Source organism: Apteryx mantelli, chromosome 2 (assembly GCF_036417845.1).
Source record: "Apteryx mantelli isolate bAptMan1 chromosome 2, bAptMan1.hap1, whole genome shotgun sequence".
Taxonomy (NCBI): Eukaryota; Metazoa; Chordata; class Aves; order Apterygiformes; family Apterygidae; genus Apteryx; species Apteryx mantelli.
In genome coordinates this window covers 133,068,620-133,092,150 of record NC_089979.1, presented here as the reverse complement: position 1 = coordinate 133,092,150, position 23,531 = coordinate 133,068,620, and the positions used below count along the sequence as shown (strand labels likewise).

At 37.2% G+C, this 23,531-nt stretch overlaps 1 protein-coding gene across 1 annotated transcript in view; it reads right to left on the bottom strand.

Moving 5' to 3' along the window:
- OSBPL3 (oxysterol binding protein like 3) overlaps positions 1-23,531 on the bottom strand; it is a 72,649-nt gene that overhangs the window by 9,621 nt on the left and 39,497 nt on the right. The window contains exons 8-16 of the mRNA XM_013941366.2: positions 22,821-22,924; positions 22,586-22,678; positions 21,814-21,970; positions 19,240-19,370; positions 11,776-11,910; positions 10,987-11,080; positions 7,142-7,392; positions 5,077-5,214; positions 2,330-2,393 (exon numbers count right to left, since the gene is read on the bottom strand). Of these exons, the coding sequence (XP_013796820.1) occupies positions 2,330-2,393; positions 5,077-5,214; positions 7,142-7,392; positions 10,987-11,080; positions 11,776-11,910; positions 19,240-19,370; positions 21,814-21,970; positions 22,586-22,678; positions 22,821-22,924 (1,167 nt within the window). The remainder of the gene's footprint in view (positions 1-2,329; positions 2,394-5,076; positions 5,215-7,141; positions 7,393-10,986; positions 11,081-11,775; positions 11,911-19,239; positions 19,371-21,813; positions 21,971-22,585; positions 22,679-22,820; positions 22,925-23,531) is intronic.

Genomic DNA, 23,531 nt, shown 5'->3' with positions numbered 1-23,531 from the left:
TTGACTATGAAGGCATTCTGCCAAATTCTGTACTAGCTTTCTCTTCTGTAGCGGATGGAAAAGAAAGGGCAAAAGCAAGATTAAAATCAATAAAGACTAAGCGACATAACTATTTCAACACAGAATAAACAGCAGGTCAACATTCTCCAAATATCTACCACTAGGTAATAAGAGAGGTCAAGAACACACACACACACACTGCAGAGGGTCAAACTGCTGAATTGCAGCAGCCTGTGTATGTTCTACGTTCTCAGAAAAGGCAAGACTGCCACACGGCGAGCAGTACACTGGAATCTTGGGAACCAGTGCGTAATTTGATAATCCAAAAATTTTAGGACAGCTAAAAAAAGAAAGTGAACAGTTATTTCAAAACTATGCCCAGACCAATTCAGGTGCAGATACTGTAAATAGCTGGAACTTTCTATTTTAAATTTCTATTGTTCATGTATCCACACTCCTCCTCTGCAAATGAGCACGGAAAAAAATAGGGTCAGTTTCACAAGGCACAAAAACCAGTTTCCAAAATAACTGCCCCTGTCAGCACCCAGCCTTCTGGCTCACTAGAGATGATCAAGAGATTTCTGAATGCTGAGATGGAGGAACTAAGGTCAGCATGTGATGGGACGACAGCATTATCAGGAAAAGGAGAAAAAGAAAACCCACAGAAGTATTTTATAGAAGACAGACATAAGTATTAATTGCATTTAATTTCTTCAGATACAGTAGAACATCTGAATCCCAGGAGCCTTTCGTTTAAGTACGGTGACAGCTTCTTAAAATTACAGAGCAAATACAAATCCCATCTCTGACCTCTACCCTGCAGCATTCCTAGATGCAGTGAGGCATGTAGAAATTTTGCACCTCTGGCAATGCAGCTGAGGTCTGACTTTTTTCATCAGATGATATTGTATGGTAAGCAAAAAGATATTTGCACCCAGAGAGAATTTGCCTCACTGACGAGCTACCTTTAGGATTAACTTAACGTTAATCTTTCCAATCTAAGTTAAGATAGCCCTATTGCAAGAACCACAGCATTTACAAATTGCCTTTTTATTGTGGGGAGAGAAATCAATCAAGCTCAGCTAGCCGCTTTTTTTTTTTCTTTATTTTATTTTATTTTTTTTAAAAGAACTGCTGTACCCTGACTCAGTCTCCTGGGGCATCAAGAGCAGACCTCAGATTCTCATTCTCCTTGCTCAGATACTCAGCTCTCATCTTTACAGAAGAACCTTGTTCTCTAAATGCATGTTACAACAGTTGACAGATCAGTTTTCAAGATCTGTTAATAAATAAGTCTCTTTAGTTTTTGTTAAATTTAGTTTTTATTTAGTTATTATATTTATATATATTTTATTTAGTTATTATATTTAGTTTTTATTATATATCTAGTCTTGTATATACAGTATTCAGTTACTGAGTAAATTTTTGGTCATCTCTACTTTTTGACCAAGAATAAAGGTTTCCTGTCCTGTATTTTACAGAGCAGAGAATTATGTTGAATAATGAAATCCAGACTAAGAAGAGAGGTCTGATTTCTGTTCAGTATGGCTCCAGCCACAGTAACTATACTAAAGTGAGCAGAGTCAATCATAACAAAATTAAAGGTTATAACACAGCTACATTGTGAATTAACAAAACTCTGGCTGAAGGATTTAAAGTCCGTCAAAAGGCATGGTTATGTTCTGTGAATGCTCTAAAAATACCTAACCACATAGATATTGTAACTGGATGACATCTTCACTAGAATTACACAGCAAACAAAAAACTCCAATGTATTTTTTTTTTTAAAAGACTGAATGTTAGTAGTTCATTAGTACAAAATCTTACCATACTGTAATAATGCTAATGGAGAAAGTCACAGTAAATATATTTGTCCCTGTTATACACATTTTTGGGAAATTATTTTCAAAACAGGATTGCAATACCTGTCAGGACTCAGGATTTAACTTGTAGTTTTTCAAACTCTATTCTAGGTAGTTAGGCTTTTTTTTTTTTTTTTAATAGCATGAGGTTCAACTCTTCTCTAGTAAACAAAAGAAAAAAACAAACTGCAGAGAAAATATTTCAGAAGATTTCAAGAAATGCAGATATTTGTACATGAAAAGAATGATTATTTAATGTTATGAAAGACTTATAAAGTTTTGTAATGGCAGAAAATCCAGGCAAAAAGCATGCCGGTAAGTAAAGGCTAGGATTTCTTAGAGCCATTCTGATATGATTTAAACAATTAGGAAAGTTCACCTTTTCCCAGCTTCTAGATATTTCATATTAGACATACAATGAAACTATTATTAAGGCTGTAAAAGTAAAAGATGGACTGGAGAGTTACCTTGCCAAATAGCAAAATTCACAGATTCAGCATGGCATGCAGAAATAGGTGGATGGTGACTGACCTAATAGCAAGACATGAAAGGAGAAAAAAAGACAGACATGTTAACACTTGAACAGTTATTTGTTTTTTTCTCCTTTATTTTTCATAAAAGGCATTTACAATTTGAACACTTACTTTCCCTTTGCAGTTGTGTCCTGAAGGGGGAGCCAGCAAGATTAATAAGTTACTGAGGCCTAAGAAGGCTTGAAAGAAACGGGAAGCACTTTTATTTTAAAAAGGTCTCTTTTTTTCAAGTGATAATTTAACTATTTATTTTGTACGTTGTCTTGAATGTGATAATTATATTTAGCCTTAGGGCCCCACTCATATACTAGTAGAAGTTGCACTGTAAACACACAGAAGTAAAGAAACAAAGGGCCAAGTTCTTCTGTACAATAAATAACCACAAATCCCTCTGACTATGAGGGAGAGGACAGCGCTCAGCATCTCTGAGGGGTCCAAGGGTGGAGAAATTAGACCAGGAAATTCCATCCAACATCAGCTACTACTGTGATAGCAACACCCGACATTTTTTCTAGTCTGGAACTTGAAGCATTTTGATCAGCTTTGGGTAATAGCACATACGTGAATGAGGGCTACCACCAAAATAGCAAAGTAAGAACAGTAAATAAGCAAATAAAAACACAATGCAGACTATTAAAAGAAAACAGTAAATGATAAAGTGACCACATAAAGCAGAAGCAGCCAGCTTTCTTGGCCGCCCATTCTCTCTTCTGGGTGAACATGACTAAGAACTGACCTGGACCAACTCTTTGATATGCAATGCCTACTGTTCTTTTGACAAAGACAACTTAATTTTCAAGGAGAGTTGCTATTTCCTACTTTGAATTTCATTTCTTAATTGCATATATGGCTCAAATGCAGTTTCACTTTCTTCTTTGCTACCCATTTTGCAAATTTGTTATCAAGCGTTTTTCCACAGGCATCCAGGTCTTAACAACCTCTAGTTGGTTAAAAACAAAACAAAAACAAAACAAAAAAACCCACAGTCCTAATTACTCTGTTATGTCCTAATTTACCCAGGGCAACACTGTATCTCTCTCATTTACTTCACCCAGATTAACCCCAGATGTCACTATAATTCAATGGGTTAAACATAGCTCTCACTTAAACTGCTGCAATTCCAGAGTAAACTCATGGAGATAAAGTAGGGTTGTTCCAAACTCACTCTAGGGAGAGAACGGAATCCCCACTATTTTATACATTTTGCATATTACATGGATTACATACTGACTATATACACTACAGGTTATCTACAGCAAGCATCAAAATGCTTGCTTAAACAAGTAATTAGCAACAGTTTCTGATGCAAAGAAAAAGGTTTAATGCTTGCAAGCTGCATGAAATTTCCTTCCTCGTATACAGACCTCCCTTCCTAGTATTCCTCCATTCATATTAATATGCTAACTTTACCACCTTTTAACTTAAATGTCCTTTATTGCACATACTAGAACAATAGTTATTAACAGCCCAAGCCCCCAGTGTTTTAAAATTCCTCTTTAGAAAGAGTAGTCTTTGCACTGACTTATCCAATATTCAGGGGAAAATCTTTTCCTTTCATTCAAATTAACATTAAATTCACTACCATGCTTTGTCACTTTGTTACCCTAATTTGTTGTTATGAGGATAACTCTGGTGCTCTACGTATCATCTTAGAATTAGAATAACATAGTGAAGAATCGGCCATGTTACCGTAACTTTAAAATTCGGTGCTTGCCCTTCCTATTTTGCTTTTTTTTCTTATTTTACTTATGCCAGGGACTCATTTCCTGAGACTAGGGAAAGATCACACAGCACTCTCTTTTGTCAGTTGTATAACGTCTTGTACATCATGTTCTATCTTCAGAGTTTGTCAAAAAACTTAATTTCCTAATGGAAGCCTCTTATAGGCTTTCTCTGATCAAATTTCAAGGTTATGCAACCCTGCCCACCCCACTTCTTGTAATTTTTTTGTTATGTCTATATGGAATGAAATAGCTTTTAATCATTCTTATTCTGATAGACATCAGATTATTTAAGTTTTATCTCTTTTTAACGTATGTCTCAAGCTTAGCTATTTTGGTAACTTGGCTAGTTTATGTATTTTGCACCCATACTTCATAATTATTCTCCTTTTGGGGGATTATTTAGAGCAACACTCAGATCTTGATGTGCTGTATACATCCTTCAACTACTAATCTGTGGTACCAGATTTGAAAGGCATGGCCCACAGAGTATTTGGATAGGAAGGAGAAAGATTCAGGTTGCTACAGAAAAATATTACTGGTTGTTTGACTCTTATTTCACTCTTATATAAGATGACATGAAACAGCTGAAGATAATGCAATGTTTTAAATGATCCTAAACATATAAAAAAGCATGACAAGAACATGAAAGCTATTTACAGCCCTGCTCAGATTTCTGTGTGGGGGAACTGCACTCTGCTTGCCAAGATATCCAGTTACTGGAGTAGACAGCCTTTGCTTCTTCACTGTCAGAGTTAGACATCCCAGAGTTAGATTATTTCATCAAAGAGTGAAGCAATTTCATTTATTTACAATTCTGCAACGTCCCTTGAGTTTTGCTGGGCTCAGGTTTTATAAAGTAATTTTGTATTTTCCTATTAACTCCAGAGGATTCCAGCCATGCATTCAGAATTAAGCAGTCTATCAAACAGTAAATTTAAGGATTGTAGTATACAGTACCTGTTCTGCAAAAAATTGGAAACCCTTATCTTCACGAATACATTCATAGGTTTCTCCAAGCACAGGATTAAAGGGCTTACTTCCAGCTCGGTAGTAACTGGATGCATAGGCAGATACTGCAAATGCAGCTACGTACACCTGTACACATACACAGAATTTTGATTAATTAACCACAGCCACACACCATTTTTACTATACATTCTGATTTTACAGAGGAAAAAGAAAAAAAGTCTTAACTTGACATCAGATTCTATGTAGTCTGCAAAAGATGGAAAAATAAACCTGTAGGCCTACTACAAGTTAAGCACTAACTCAAATATTACAGAATTATTTATACTTCAGACAGCCCTTTCAAGGGTCCAATGATGAAATTGTTAGCGTCAAACACTACAAAAACGTCATCAACGTAAAATGGTATTTCTGAACACTTTAAAACCACACAGCATCTGAAGAAGTGAAATATACACAGTAAAAAGCTGTAAAAGCTTAGAAACCACTGTAAGATTTTGTATTACAACTGGCTTTTGCAGTTATGGTCCCCGATTCTATGGATCTACCAGCTATCCTTTTTCTATACAGGGCACAAGTAGTACCAGATGAGTTTTCACAAAGTTTGCTATGGCTTACGCATTAGCTTGAACTGCCATTTGTCTATTGTATGCTGCCTATCACCTAGTAACGAAACTTTTCTTTGCTGTGATTGAGATGAAGGTGTTCCTTCTAAATTACTACGGCGAGCTCAGCACAATTCCTAAATGTGAGGAATTAGAATTTGGGGTTGTTCAGCAGACCTTGATTGATGTCTCCTCTGTACCATTTTTCTCCCTTTTCATTCCCTTCTCCTCATCTTGTGAAAGTGTAGATGCACTCCTTTCGGCCTCAGAAACTCACTCCATAAGAGTCATTCTGAAGTAAGCTATTGCAACCACTATGCAGCAGCTAACTATCTTTGCCTTGGGAATTCCTCCAAGGCAAAGAGTACTCCATCCTGAGTCTCAGTTTCCCAAAACTTGGGAGTAGGAAAAAGCAGAAAGGCTTGTTTTCACTTCCACATAAAGTAGTGCTGCTTGTTTCCTTTTTCTTTTAACATATGTTCTCAAAAGAATAAAAAAAGCTATGTATCTAAAAATCCAATTAAGAGGCACACCCTCTGTCCTCTGAAGAGGACTTGTATTTGCATACAATGAAAATGAAGACACAATTTAATCTGATTGACACTGAATTATAATCCTTGTAGAGTGTCAGAAAGGAAGAAGAGTCTTCTCAAACAGGATTTATAATACAATTATTTACCCTCATTAATAGCCTCATTTTAACATAAGATATGTTGAGCTGAAAAGATTTGATTCAGTTTAAGGGACAATCCATAACTTTTATTTAAGAGAATTTAGAGAGCTTTTAATCCTTTATTTACAGGCTTATACATCGGAAGCAAAACATAGCTGAAATGCATTTTTCCCTTGCCCATTTGCCAAATTCTGAATTCAGCATTCTGCATTGGCAGCAGATGACACCATTATTGTATTCAATATATACAGGTATTGCTAAGTTTTGAAATCCTGAACATTTCAGAGCAACCCCAAAACCACACAAACCAGTTAATAAAACCAAGGGAGCTCATCTTGTTCATATAAAGAGATCACAGTGGTACAGTCCTGGAAGATTCAGTGTTCTTTATGTACATACACACTGTGGCCTTCATATGCACGAGGGAAGTATACAGTAGTTCAAATCCTCCTTTTTGCTGTAAGTTTTTAATCTTACAGAGGAAAACTTGGTAAACAGACCTAAACTTCTTCTTTGTTTAACCTTGCAGGACAGTAAGGTGCTTGAGAAGAGTTACTTCCTGTTAAAGCAATAGAAATTACGCAGAAGAATCAAAGACTGCGTGTGTAGGCATGCACAGACACATAAGCTATATCTCAGTGTTCACTTTGGAGAGTCTGCCTCTCAGCTGGAAAAAAAAAAAAAAAAGGAACAGAATATCTTAATTTCTTTGGCAGAATGTTTGTACTCTGTTCTGATAATATTCAATGCCGCTAAGTATTTGGAATAAAATGTTTACCATCCTTTCAAATGGATCAGGTGTATGTGCTGCTTTATCTAGCAGTTCACTGTATTCCAGTTCTTCGCAGAGACGCTGAAGGGTGTTAAGCGGCTCATTTAGTTCAACAGGCATGGCCACTTTGGAGAGATCCTTTCCTATATTATTTCTCAGGATATTCCATAAACTGATGTTACTAGTATTAGGACATGAAGCTGGTAAACATGTTCTCCGTTTAGAATGGCATCCAATTCCACTTTCAGAAATACAGTCTGAAAGGAAATGGCAAAACAAATTATTCAATTCAGTGTTTACTTATAGTTGATATTTTAATGCATGTTTGCAAAGGGGACAAAACAGTCCTTTTTTCTGTCAAAACTTCCTTCCACTCCCACACTTCATACAAATATTTCCCTTGAGGTTTGAAGACACCTTCCCATAAAATGGTAAAATTTAAGAGCAAGATTTTAATTTCAATAAATTTTAACTGATGTAAATTCCAGGTACAAATGAAGCATAAGTGCTTAAAAGAAAATTTGTCTTCCTCCTCTTAAAGGTTATAAGAAAAGTCTCAGGCTTTCAGTTGAATTTGAAAGAGTAAATATTTTAACTATCTTATTTGTAAAAGAGAGATTTTCCTATACATTTAAGTGACATAAAACCTCCCTCCTTGACAGAGCTTCAATTAAACTGATGCTTCTCAGACAGCAAGGTGTAACTTCCAGATCCAAGTGTCAAAACATCTCCTGTGTATCTCTTCTTATTTATCTGAACACTCCTACCAGGGAAATTTACTGTGTCACAGGTTTACATGCAGGCTTTTCTACAATGGCCCTAATAGTATTAAGCATTTTAAAAATTTTAGTGGTGTTAGCATCTAGATACACCCATATATTGGAGAAGTGACCTGTTTTAAAGGTGGAAGAGCTGAAGCAACTCTAGAGCTATGGGCTTGCTGAAGATCCAAAAGGAGGACTCATATAGCCACATGAATAGCTGAGCTCTTTGTTGGTATGTCAAAGCAATCTGAGCAGAGTAAATAGTTTCCAGCATGCCATGAAATGCTTTGCGGCACAATTAGAACAGCGCTACAAGCCCTTGAAACAGGCATTGGCCTGAAAATATTATATTGCTTAGCTGTACATAAATCTCATTTCAGAGAGGAATATGCTCCCCACTACATCAACATATTTTACCTTTACATGCGTGGAAGCACCTAGAAAGCTCCTGCCTTAGAATCAGTTGCCATTTGGAGAACTTTGGGTATAGCCCCAGTCAGTCAATCCCTGCCCTCATATACATGCACGCACAGAATCACACACAGAATGGTTGAGGTTGGAAGGGACCTCTGGAGATCATCTAGTCTAACACCCCCCTGCTCAAGCAGGGTCACCTTAGAGCATGTTGCCCAGGATGGTGTCCAGACGGCTTCTGAGCATCTCCAAGGAGGGAAACTCCACCATCTCTCTGGGCAGCCTGTTCCAGTGCTCTGTCACCCTCACAGTAAAAAAGTTTTTCCTCATGTTCAGACAGAACTTCCTGAACACAAGGAAAAACTTTTTATGGCTTTCCCCAGACAGCTTTGTCTTGGAGGGATGGAAACAGTATAGGGCAGCACAGTTCTCCTGCCCAAAGGAATGTGCCCAAAGAATCACTGCCCTTAAACACACAATTTTGACCATTATTTCCTCAACTGATACACTGAGGCAAGCAAGATACCAGCAGTGCTTGCAACAGTGACAAAGAACATAACCACAAGGGCTTACTTCCCTATCACTGCCATGCATGCTAGCCAATACCTCAGAGGGAAGTTTTCAAGTATAATCAGCATCCTCAAAGTTTTGAGGAAGAACTGTCTATCTTTCCTGCCACTCACAAAACCAAGAGTTCTAACATCTGCTGTGACTGAGTTATTGCAAATCTATTTTCACTACAAAATCTTCCTTTTGCATAAAAAGCCCACAGGCATTATGAACCAGAAAACCTACCTGAAACAACTATACTGTTAAGAATGTCTTTTCCAAGAGGTTGGCTTCTACACCTCCCTGTTGGAAAAATTTATTCAATACCAGAAGAGGCCAAAAATATAAAAGGAAGTTTCCTTAGACACCTCAGGAGTAAGGGGATATCTGAAGAGGAAGAAGATAAGTGCTAATAATCTGTTCTTGTTCAAAAGAGCTCTCTGAAATGGGATTAGGCCATGTCCTTTGACAATTTCCAATTGCACACAGAATACGTATCAACTTAATTATGTATTCCGAACCAGCCCATTAACTGGGGTAACTGGTGAGGCTCCATTTGCCAGTCACGGAAGAGGGGTTCTGCAAGACACTGCATAGAAACAACCGCAACAGAAAATATGACAAGCCTTAAAAAAAAAAAAAAAAGTGCATGGTTCGAGCATGCAGCAGGAGGTTCAAAACCTAACACTATATTCATCTATGTACCTAAATGGAATGTTCCTGTCTGGGATACAGACCACACAGCTCTCAATCTCCTTTAAGGTTTCTGGTGCTTGCTCAGTGGTTAGGTTAATCAGAGAAGTTATTTAGATGCCAAGTTTTCTATGCAATAAATATCCCCCTTTCTCCCCCCACAATTCCCCAGAAAAAAAGAAAGACCCATCCAGTTCTGGTTTGCAAGGGTTGGGACGAACGGGCAGCAACAACACTGAAGGACTTTTAAAGCCAGATGGGTCCATTATGATCATCTGGTCTGACCTTCTCTATTACAGTGGCTGGAGGATTTCATCATAATCCCATATATTCTGGTTCAGCTAAAGCCCGTGTAGGAAAAAGGTATCAAGTTTGATTACTAATAGGAGTGGCAGGTTGTCCAAAGGTGGCAGGTTGTCCAAAGCACAGAGACAGCAGCTACCAGAAGCGCGTGGAGGGGCTGCTGATACAGAAGAGCTTCTATGATAATCTCCATTACAAGAAGCAGAAGCTGAACAGCCACACTAATGCAATGTTCTAAGGTCCAGATCACAAGCAAAGTTAATCTGAATTCCTTCCTATCTTTCAAAGGAAAAAAAAAATCTTAATTTTTAAAACAGTTACAAAATACAACAGATCTCCAGGCACTTCAAACTAGCCTGTGCTCATAGGAATCCATTGTTCCTTAAAGATGACTGGTAAACAGCTGCTAGTAAGAAAACACTGTTCAGCATTATTGAAGATAAAATATATCGATAGAGTGGAAAGAATGTTCTAGTCAGCAGAAATGAGAAGAAGGCGCAACATAGTTAATTAGTATATTATGACCAATTCCTCTCCCTCTTTTTTGTTTCTATCTCCAATTAGCAAGACTGTTAAATAAGTACTTTTGTTAACAAGAATAGCATGATTAAAAATGCAAAGAAAAAGTCTTACGGCCACACACCAGACCTGCTGGTGTGTAATTATTCTCGTGTTCCTTTAAACACTAAGAATTCTGTTAAAAACAACAAAACTTTGAATGCGGTTGTTAAATGGCAGACTGAAAACACAGACTGACAAAAGAAAATTACTTTTTGAAGAAAAAAGCAGCAGCTACGGTTTGCTAGTTTAGAAAAAATCCCATGGCCATGAGAGAAACTGAGAAGTTGTTGCAGCAGCACCAGAGAAGTCATGAAAACAGGTGTTTCTCTATTGATACAGAACTACCATTCTACTTAAACAACTGTGCCCTGGTCCTGTTAATCAGATTAGCCAGACCATACTGTACAAAAACAATCTGAGGCTGTAAAAGAAAAAAACACTGGCTGTTTACATCTCAAAACCTGTGATATCACACAACTTCTAGAAAGATTAAAAAAACACACACACACCCCCAAAGAAACAAGCAAACCCCTCTCAGAACACAATACAACAAAACACTGAACTTACCTAAAGTTTGCCTCTCATTCTCCATGTCGTTGCTTAGGTTATCTTCTGAGACATTGTCACTGATATCACTGACATACGAATCATCATCTGATACCTGAGTGTGGGGTGGGGAAAGCAAGCACTCATTAAAATAACCCCATATGCACATTAGAATTGCTATTTCAGCTGCAACTATTAACAGATTTGAACTGTTTACACTGTGCTTCAGTATTGCTGAAAAGTACTAAGCAGGCCTGAAAGGACAAGACTGAGTTTGGGAGAGATCACCATCACTGATGAATTCAACTATTCTTTCAGTGAAAAGATAGTTCATCTTCTTTGACCCCACAGCTAAGTTTTTCTTCCTATCAAGATCTGAGATATTCAGGGAGTCCTAGAGGGAGGATAAAATGGACTGTTAAGTTTCAATATACGTGTCATCAGCCTCAAGGTAACCTGCAGCTACCACAAAGACAGGTATGAACATATATTTCTCTGATACAATTTCTTAACTACCTGTATGATAACTCAAGGCAGTCAGTACAATATACACAATATCTGCATATTACATTATGCACAAGCTACCTGTTTGACATTTTCCTCAATGGGCATCTAAGACTTCTCCACAATACTTATTACAGCTTATTGTGAAGATAAAATGGCAACAAATAAATACACATGGTGTACTAGTTTTCAAAGGATTTCATGTTCTGACAGTCATCTGATTTGCAATTAGCACTCAGAAGGACCAAAGTTCAAGTAGTAGATAATGAATTACATCAGAACGATGTCTAATCTTAGTGCTCAGACCTCATTTTCTGAAGAGCTAGCAGACAGCAGGACTTCCTGTGCATCGAAAAATTCTGTGAGAGAGTCAGCAATAGAGAGTCTGCTTTCATTGGAGATCTGGTGAACCAGACCTCTGCCTTCTTCTCTTGAATTTTCCTGTTTAAAAGAAACAAAAAGTTTTGAGAGGAAGAGTACCACAGATTTGCATTTATGAATGCAAACCTACAGCTATGCAACTTAAAGGGTTGTAAAACACTGGGAGAAGATTGCACATGGTCCTCTGCAATTTATTGAGAGGTAGCATGTGTTTCAAAGATGGAACTAAAAATAAAGGAAAGACAGACCAAAAAGAAGAAAAAAGAAAGAAGAAAGCAATGCGCATTCAGTAAATCAGTTATGGCACTGCACGTATATTTTCCTCCTAAAATCTGATGTAAAAATGCAGTGCTATATGAGTGATTTGTTTAGCCAGCTATATGCAAGTGTATCACCAGAAATCCCCCAAACCAGCAAAATTCCTGCCTCTTTATATTACATAGTAGATTCAGATTCTCTTCCAATCTCAGCAAATGAATTACTCTTTTCCTCCCTTAATGCAAAGTTTGCAGTGCAGTGGCATGCAAAATTCAGAGGAGCAAAGCAGCTTTCTATATAACAGCAATGCTTTCCTAGCTCTCTTTCTCCACTAGACTACTTTCCATGCTGTGTTAATAGGTCAAACCTACACCTGAAGCAACTCCCTATTAACCAGAAACAGCATATTACCAAAGCCACAGAAATGGCATTGCTCTTGTTGCTGCAGTCGTATTTGACTACCATGGAGATCTCAGTACCTTTTACCATGCAAGCCCTAAGTGCTCTACAGATGGCTGGCATTAGCAGTTTCAAAAGGTGGTCTACCAAAGGTGGAATGAGCCACAAGACTCGTTGTTTCATCCTGTGAATGCAGTAAAATATTTGGGGAGGATTGTGCATTATTGCTTTCCCTGATAACTCCACCAATACTGAAGAAAAAGGCCAGCTGGCCCAAAGGAGTGTATTAGCTGCTACTCTCAAGCTTCATTCTGCATGAGATGATTTACTAACTAGTGAGCATGACTGCCCTCACTATCATAATTTTGCAGGGATACATTTCAAGTGGATGAATGTTGGTTGTAGGACACCACAAAAGACTTAATCTGCTTAACTGGTAATAACATATCATAATTCACTTGTGCACTTGCAGCAGTTTTCACACATCTAACACTTCACCATTTCCACTCTTCTAATACATTCTTTCCTCCTTATCAGTCAGTCCCAGCTTGCCTATATTTAATAGAACATTGTAGTGTTTTACCTTCAGAAGAGCGTACACAGTGAGCAAATCACACTTATTCTGATCAGTCTATAATCATGATGGAACTTCTTTTGAGGAATTTCCACAGAAAGATTTTCCTGTAGTATGGAATGCTATTTAGTGTGTGCTGCTAATGGTGAAACAGTAACAAACTAAACTGTCAGCACACAAAAGCTGTTTTTCTTATGCACTCTTGATAAAGCATCAAGAAAATAGGCAACCTCAACCTCTTCTGTGGGAAGGCATTGGCCTACCAGTCAAAAAAATCTTATACATGTGACTGTTGTTACTGGGAGTGCTTTCTAATACTACTTTTAATCTGAAAAGGCTCATAAAAGAACAGTAAATTTTTGTATTTTTTACACGGGAGTTTCATTTTGTCTTCTTTTCTACTCCAGCTCTGGCATGATAAACCACAACATAAGCTGCCCAACAGACAAACTAAACATTATCTAATGCAAACACTTGAGAAGCTTGTTTATAGTGCTTTAATTTTCAGAGCTCTATCATGGATCAGTTGGAGTCAAGTTTTGTGTAGCGACCCTGTCTTCCTCACAGCAGCACTACTATATTCCCAGTCAAATCTTACTAGGCTGAAACTTGCTCAGTATAAGTCATTTTGCCCTTCAGTTCCATCCAAAACCATGTCATGGTGAATTTGTGAAGGAAACCCTTAACGGACCTTTTGAAAGGCATTTTTAGCATGTCTGCATGTATTGTACAGAATGTGTTTCAGAAATAATCTACTGTCATTACAAGGACTTCTACTAAATAAGAAACTAAAGAACTGCTGAGAGTAAAAAGAACGCATTAACACTTCCCCAGTTATCAGCGTAAGTACTGTTCAAATTCTCACAGGGTTAAAAGAACAAGTCATTTGAATGATCAGCTACCCCCCCCAAAGTGTATGACCAAAATCCAGCTCTACTAAAAGAAGCTGAAGAAGTGAACAGACTGAATGACTAAACTCTCTATAAAAATGAAAGAAAATAATTTATTATAATGGGGAAAAAAAATACAAACATGACATCCATTTAACTTCTAATGACAGATTTATAATAAAAGCACAACAGAAATTTCTGTATGAGTTAACATTTGGGATAATCCATCAGAAACAAAGTTCTTGCTTCTCTCATTAACACCATTAAGATCTAGATGCCATGAATATAAATACACCATATTCATATGCATTCTGTGACTATGGGAAAAAACTGTCTGAACATCAGCGTTATCTCAAACTGGTTAACTGGATATATAGAAGACACCCTGCTTTCACACACACAAAACTAAATGGCTGAAAGAGTTCTTATCTCTACATCTCACTATTTTGTTCCTTTTATAAAAAAGTGTCCAATAATGCTTCTAAACCTTAAATGAGACACACTGTTAGCCAGTCTTCTGGGCTAGCAGTATTAAGGTTGGCAACAGAAAGAATTACAGAACTTGAAAGTTAAGATGGGAAAAAGGTGGAGAGAAAAACTGGCATCAAGGAAGCACTGGGGGAAGCTTAGTTCATGCTGAATGGGAAGCAGGCAGGAGCTGAGGGAGAAAACAGGAGCCAGCAGCAAAAAGCAATGGAAGTGTGCTCGGGAAAACTGTTCACAAGGAAAGTCTTTAAAATTAAGTATTACATAAAGCATCATCTGAAACGATTCATAACCATGAAAGCAGGATCTTTTTGCTAACACAATACACTGCAGGGAAGACATGAAGATCAAGACAAGATGCAGCTATGCAAACACTGTCTAGATGTAGGGGCTTAAGGTAATGGACATCACTGAAAGAGGAAAACCATACCCACCTTCACCAAATCTGGACTTGATTTTGCATTAGATGCTGAATCAAGGATCATAGATTCGGCATGTATTCTGCGTAACCGGTCTTTAAGATCTGTGTTTTGTGCTATTGCCTGGAACATTTAACAAAAATATTGGGGCTATGAAGTTCTCTCAACTAATTTGAACAGTGGCTTTATTGTGCAAGAAGGGGAGAATAGTATTTAAAGTGCAGTATAAAACACCAACATCACCACACAAGCTTTTACTGGTTCAGCAAATTGTTTATTATAAATGCTTCAAACCATGCTCCTTACTTCTCAAATTAAAACTATTTTGTTCAGTGTAAGAGAAAAGACAAAACTAGAGAACAAAAGCCAAAGAGAGCTTGGACGTTTCAAGTTAAGAGACTGGGAATATGGGACTGTTATAGGTCACCAGGTTCTGCAAGCTGATTTATTAAGTTATAAACACATTTTATGCATCTTGGTTCATTTCCAGCACCCTTCCCCTACCTCAATCTCCAACCTCACCTCTCTCACCGTTAATTTATACTTGTCACCAGCCAAAGATATGTTTCATTTTCCCATCAACCTGATGTACTGACAGTTCCCTCAGCCTTCTGCTGACATAGAAATAAGGTTTAATTTGGGACCGATTTGTAAAACAAAGTTTTCTTCTTCTTTTGCCGCTGCACTGCAACCTCCACTGTGCTACTGGACTAGACGAGGATGGAGAAAGCAGTTTGAAAGAGTGAAAGATAACCTTTACACAAGATGAACATTTTCTTCCCCAAAATTCCAGCAATGGCAGAAGGCCAGTTTCACTGAACATGGTGATTAGGCTCTGGGGATCAAACTGAAAACAAGGAAAGTCATGTAGCTTTTCTCTGTGTAGTTTGGAGATGGCTAAGATCAATAAAAGTAGCTTCCCCTGCCCCTCCACTAAGAAAGACACAACTGTATTAAATGCAAATACATGATTTTAAATATTAGTATTACACCTGTACATGATTTATATATTCATATCGTATTGCAATAGTATTTTATGCTTTACTGCTTTGAAATTATATGCAAGTATTCCTTTAAATTACTTCTTTTATAATAGAAATCTCTACAGATAAAGGTGAAACAGCTCATTCTTTGTTCCAGTTCAAAAACTGAGGCACTCCTACGAACAAAAAGGAACCTATCATTCACACTAATACAAGTATATAGAATATCATAAAACTGTATAATAAATGAATGTCTTCTTTTCACTTAAAAACATGACTTCATACAGGTTTCATGCTGAAGTAAAACAGAGGAGGCAAGATTACCTGTTCTATTTAGCGTCACCTAAAACACGCTTAAGAAAACTTTGGACATGTGCTTAAGACTCCTGCATGCTTTCTCAGTCTCAGAAACAGGATGGATTAGGCAGGAAACTTTAAGCACTGGAAAGTCTGCAGAGACTGCCCGAAACAACTGCTCCTGGGAGAGGGATTTCCTCTACAGCCAACTTCTAGGTCGTTCCTCTTACAGTAGCTCACTGCAGCTGAAACTTGTTGCGTAGCAACCATACTTTTTTGGCCAAGATCATTCTGTCTTGCTCATAGGTGAGTTCCACCTCACACATTTGGTGGTGAGAGGGAGGATTAAAACAACTTCTATTAACAGGCTCAATTTTTTAAAAATCGACACTCTCAAACACTCCACAGAACACCAACAGATAATCATTTATGATAACACCTTTTCCTTGTCTTCAACAATTTTTCTATACCTTGTGGATGTACCCAGCTCTAACATCATGTCCCGAAAGAGGTACAATTTGTGTCCTGATAGCTTTATAATAGAAGTGATCAGAAGAAAAAACAACTTCTACTGCAAACTCTGGTACTGGTTACTTATGTTGTATGCACCTGAAGGCCAGATGTCATTCAGAGTAGACTTAAAGGAAGAGAACACAGCTCTGCCCACAATAAAAGCATGTATTTAAAAAAAAAAAAAAAAAAAAGAGTTACTAATTTTAACCATAAAAGGACAAAAAAAAAAAAGTCTCCTAAATAATAGCCCCTGTATTGCAACACAATTCTAGCCAAGCTAGGTGATTTTAAGTACTTCCAGTATAGAGGTGAAGGTGCTGCCACAGCCCTTACAACAAACATTTTCCCTGTTTACATCTATTAAATTGAATAATTAAAAAAAAAAAAAACAACCCACACAACACATCTTTTGATGGTTGGAACAATACTGAAGACTTATCTACTGCCCACTTTTGTGATCTGAATCAATACTAGAATGTGGAGAACACTTCCATTTACACCTCCATTTTCTCCCCAAAATATTTCTGATTTCAACAGCATTTTTTGTGGAGGTAGTCTTGGGGACAGGAACGACAGTGGGCTCAAAGTGATGGTGTGGGGATTATTTTCTGACTCTATATATGGAATTCAGAATATAGACGCTTATCTTTCCCTTGACAAGTGATCAAATGGACAACATTATGTATTATACCCACTTACATATATACATACATATACATATATATATGTAAAATAAAATTACACAGCTTTCCTATATAGCATTTTGCAGTTTTCATGGTCTGCTACAAAGTGTTTTCTTTCTTCTACTATAGCTCAGTAAGAAAGACTGTGCTTTTCTCCAGTGACTATTTACTTTTCTAGGACCGTGTGTAGGTCAAGAATACCATCTTAATGACGAAGAGGCAGAGGAACAGCTGCTAATTTTGTGAGTGGAAAGTGCTTCATCCAATTCAAATCTGTTCATTTTTCTTCCTCTGCCAGGCTGAAGAGAGCAAAACAAACTTTATGTTTGATTACTCTCAACCTGTGAGTCGAATTTTTTTTGTTCCTCATGCACGGAAAACACTGAAATTAGCAACAAACACTAAGTCAAAGTCACCAGTGAAGGACTCTCTTCCAACGAATAGTCTCAGAAATATGGCAAGTTTATCATATCTCTGTTTCCAGAGATCTTCAAAGGAAATTCATTCCTTTCTCCTACTCTCTACTGTATGAGGTGACAAAATTTCTGTTGGCACCATGGCTTTACAAAGATCTGCAGGCTAATAGCTCTTACACAGGCGTTAATCTCTGCTTAAAAGAGCTGCCAGTGTTCCCAGATGATTTCTGGATGGCCTATGGAAGGCTTTTTCAGTATCAGATGATAAGACCTAAGAGCACAACTTTTAAAAGACATTTAGAGGATGAAAATGGACAACAGCATTTCATTGCTCAGGAAAAAAAAAAAATCATGCTCAAGTGAGTGTTCAGAAACACTCTGTTCAGAAACCTTAACAACTGTTTTTGATGCAAAAAATGATAGGCAATTAACACTGGAAAAAATGAAAGCCATATACCCAGATGTCAGAAGCAGAACATCTGAAAGCCAAAAGCAAAGAAGTGCAAGTGAGTGAATATAGTTACTGTGCAACAGGTTTCAGCGCTCTCCAAATTCTGTGAAGACATCATGACCTCTAAAGGTCCAGGCAAAGAGGTATGTTATAAGCTAAAAACTCTAATCACATACAGCTTTTGTACAGCAAAGGGCAGTTTTCATATCAATAAAATTCTAGTATTAGCTATGTCACATTTACCAGTGCTAGAGAGTCACCACGGCCTCTGATCAGGCATTTGCAACATACACAGAAATTTTAAGATCATGGTAATGATGACCCTCATTGCACTGAAATCAGATCATTATTTGGCTGATGCATCCAATTATGACCAGCTTGGAAGTCCTGGTCTTGAGCAACTACAAAAATCATACCTACCAAAAAACCCCCACCTTTTTAAAGAGCACAATCTCTTGTCATTAGAACTCTGCTCTAAGAGCTCCTTTGCTGCTTTTAGATAACAGATAATTAAGGTTGCAAGCCAATATAGACAAATTGTACTTGTATTTGCTTTGCAGTATCTCAGTGCAGCACAGTGAAGCTCAGATGAGTTAGAAGCGACAGACAAGTGCTCTTCAGCCTTGATTTTATGCCAAATCATGCTATGACTACCTGAGTGCTGTTTAGGAAAAGGAAAAAAAACCCCACAACCTACCAGACTTAAGTGATAAAAACAGAATGCATGTTCCAGAGAGAAAGCAGACTCATCGTCACAGAACAGCCCTCTGATACTTAACATCAAATCATACAGGTTATACTGCACACCTAGATTAATCTGTCAAATTTTAGTGATTTCACAATTTCTTTATAACTTAGGAAAAAGTCTCTGAAAAGCACTGTATACAATAATGCACTATGCTTCAATACTGAAAATTCTAGCACAGAATAGATACTAAAGAAACACGTATTAATTTGTACAAAATTTAAGAGTGGTAACTGATGACAATGAAGCTTGCTGAACTTCAGCATGTCACTTACGGATGTTAAGGCATTCTTCAAGCCAACTATTTGTGCAGATGGAGACAAGGATGCATCATGTTCCAGCATCTGCTTCAGCTTCTCTCTCTCTGTAGATATGGTGCTGAAAGCCGACTTCAAGGTGAAGAAAACTAGAACCATTTTATAAAAAGTGACAGTTAAAAACAACTACCAAATGCATACAGACAAGTAACATAAAACTTCAATGAAACATCACTTATGGTGATAGAAACTAGAGTCTAGGTTGAGAGATCCAGAGGAGGTTAAGAACAAGTGATATTAATCAAGGTTATCAGGTAGATATTTCAGTAGTAGAAAAGTTTATGGTGAATACTACACTGTTGACTATATCAGCCACATTCAAATTTACTCTGATTATTTGTGACAGATGGCAGCAAAGCTAACTAACCACATCTGCTCTTCACTTGCTTTTGTTCCCCAATTAGCTTGACTCTTCAGACAGTTGTGACTATTCCACATTCCTTTAAGAATTTCAGTGGGATAGAAGAGAGGGAAAGAGGGGGGAAAAAACAAGCAAAAAAATTAAGAAAGCAGCTATGACACAGACTGTGCCATAGCTATGACAGGCTAAAATTTGCTCCCAAACAAGTAAAACTGTGATGTTGAGTTTGGTTCTCTCTTTTCGGGATAAGGAAACTCCAGCTTGTTAGATGATTTAATGACTCAAAAGGTAAGATCCTTAATGTTTGGTGTGCATGCTACACTGGTACTTCCACTCCTTTCTGATTCAGTATTGCTAACTTGAAACATTCAACTCAAACAGATCATGCAAGCTGAAAAAATCACTGGATTTTTAAAGTGGAATACACTTTTCTTATTTTCTGACTTTTGAGCCCCCCCCCCTTTTTTTTTTAATAACAACAAGGAATAAAAACTTGAAGTAATGTTTATGTAAAATTTCAACATTCATCTAACTGAAGAATTAGAGAATTTGCAAGAGCCTTATCATAAGTTTGTAATAAAGTCATGAGAACTGGCAATGCAAAAAATCATCAATTTACAGGGAAGCAGAGGTATAAAATTTGTGTATGCGTACGTGTCTATATTCATGCCAAATGAAAAGGAAAAAAAAACCCATGAAACTTTAATACCTCTCTCTCCCAATCACACACACAGAGTTAACCTGAATAATCATTAACCCGTCTGAGCATCTGAGGTAACCTAATTTACTATTTTTATAAGAAAATACTCCTAAGTGCATTTGAACATTGCAAACCATTGCCAGAGTTAATTCTCATACTTTAACCTATTTCAAGAAATCTTTAACAACATGACAAGGAAGAGGGGAGGATGTATCCACTATGATACACTTTACATTGGCCTTTCACATGTGGATGACATGACCAGAATCCTCAGAGACCCGACATGTCATTTAAGAATCTGTATACTAACTTAAATTTGCAAGAATCATTACAGATTAAAGTCCTAATATTACATTTTATTTAATATGTATCAAGAGATTAAGCAAATTTTTTCTTCAAAACATTATTTTTTCAGAGTGGCAATAACATGAAACAACTTTGGAAAAAATTCAATGCATCTTTTACAAGTTATAATTTATATAATTATAAATTAAATAGCACCCAGTTAACTGCCCCAAAATGCATTGATCAATCTGACCAAAACTAGTAAATGGTCATTTTGCTTAAGATGAAATTGAGTAGAAGATTTCTTCAGCACCTTTAGATAGTGACTTTTGCAACAGCTCCCCCACACACACTCCCTTTTTTTTTTGTTGGGTTTTTTTTTTTTTTGAAAGCATACACCAGTTTTTGACTACACTTGACTTTACAAACCTTACTACCGAGACAGATACAGTCCTTACATAATGGAATCAAGACATCTCATCACTAGAGGGGGAAAAAAATCAAGCAAAGAATGCTTAATGGTAACATCAGTCATCACCTTGTACAAGAGGGGGCAAAAATCAATACTTCCAAAAGCCTTTCAGATACAAATCCACAAATGCCTTCCTTACCAAGATCACTTAAACAATAAAAACGTTTCTGGTGCAAGGGTGATGGAGCAAAGCATTGCTAATGAAAAATGATTTTGCAGAGAAGAAACATTTCTAGTCAAGCTGCCCCTCTGGCTGCTTTACATGATTTTACTCTTCTGTATTCACTAAAAATAGGTTATTACCATAGCAACCTCTTGCATCACCAACAAATGTTGACTGAAGTATAGTGAACCACCCCAAATATACAAACATACACATGCTCATACACAGAGTATAATTTGCTGTTGCATTTATAGCAACTGATTTTAGGACTTCTTCTTTCTGGCAACAAATACAATCTAGGTTTCTAGCACAGAAAACAAAGGGAAGAAAGGTCCTAAAAGCCACTTGATTAAGCCTTTTCTTTTTTCCTGAAAAACTCAAGACCTCAACATTTGCAATTCCTCAAGGGGATTACAGGAAGGGGGGGATGTTTCAGGCTTTATTTATTTATTTATTTATTTATTAAGATGAAACAGGAAGCAATCTCAGAAGTCACATCATTATTAAGCTGCAATGATGTAAAACCACATATGAAAGAGAATTTCATTTACCTTTATGTGCAATGTGAAATAAGTCTTCTTGCATTTTAGTAAATTCTGATGATATTTCAGAGCCATCAGAGTAATTTTTCTCCTCTACAAAATCTATAGTAGATAAGTTAGGATTGGAAGCATGCAGTCTCATCGGGGCAGAAAATACTGAAGGCACCTATAAGGAAGATAGCCATTTGCGATATTTTTACAAACTTTAAAGAAAGCTTTTGTTATTGCCCCTACCTGAATTAGGTGTTGGAAACACCAGAAATGGAAGAACCATCAGTTAGCAATAGGTTTGGAATGGGTGACACCTGGCAAATGAGATCACAGGTGCAATGTTGCCCAAGATGTCATAAATCTCTCGGCAAACTCCAAAGTCTTGGCAAAACTCCAAAGAAACAAGCCCACAGAGAGCTGTAGCATATGCTATACTGTTTTCCCCCACTTATGAATACCTAATGACATGGTCTCTAAAAGCAAGTATGTTCATAACTATCTGCAGAATTTGCAGAGATCTGTACTGCTGAAAGCAAACAACAACAACAAATGGAGGTAGACTGGAAAACATACGTAAAAATCACAGCCAGTCTCCTGAACCAACCAGCAGAGATCCTGAGGCAGATTTCAAAGATGATGTATTTGCATTTTGTCTAACGTATTACTGTTTAAGATGAGCTATCACAGGAGACTACCTAAAAAGGATTCAGATTCCCTAAACTGGATAGGCTAAGAACTAATCAATAGTAGTATTTGGAGAAAGAAGGGCTACAGAAAGGACTGAAGTTACCTGTAACGTTCCTTTAGTCTCTTTGCCAACAACTCTTGATCGCCACCTCCTGTGTGCTCTTTTTTCCTTTTTTGGGCTTTCAAAAGGTCCAACCTTTTAACAACACACAGGACAAAAGTAATACAGATTGCCATAGAACTAGAAAAGCTAAGAAGAATTATCTTTATCCTGTGCTTTTTTTCTCTCCCTTGGAATGGCAAGGGAGAATTTTTGTTCATTTTTTTAAACAACAAACCTGTATAGCATTTATAGCAGGCGCTGAGTATGTCCTGTGAAGAACGTCCATACTCTGTAACAGCTGGTTCATTTCCAGTAAATAGGTGTGACAGTGGGAGAGGTCTGTTTGAAACAAGAAAATATTTTCAGTTCTTCTGAAATAACAGACACGCTGAAAGTTTTTGTCTGTTCGTTCACGGGTTAGTCTAATTTTGATTTTCATTTATAGCTAGCTTAAGCTATTCTTGGACTAAAAGCAGATTACTGGGTGACTGGATAGTATTCTTCTATCTTCAAGTTCAAGTTCAAAATATTGGAAGGCACCTCCATGGCCTGTGTACTAACATGGTATTTTATCCCAGTTGGTAGCGGAAAAGTGAGAGTAATGTGATAATTATTGCAGTTTGGGACTAGTCAGACCTCTTCATGGAGAGGGTACCAATGCCAAGACCAAGCTGTTCATTCAGTGCTAGAAGTGATGCTCCTCTTTATTAGAACTGAAGCTCACTGGTGGGCAGAACTTTACCGAGTATGTATCACATAGACACTATCAATGTGACAAAGACCTTCATGCTGTTAAGAAAGCAAATACAGAAGGTGACTTTGAAGTACACAAAGATCTAATGCTTTTTAAATGACTGGATTTTGGACATTCCCCCTTTTTTTGAATACATATCCAGCTTAAGAAAGTTCAAGTCTTACTACTAAAAGTGACTTTTATATATAAAGA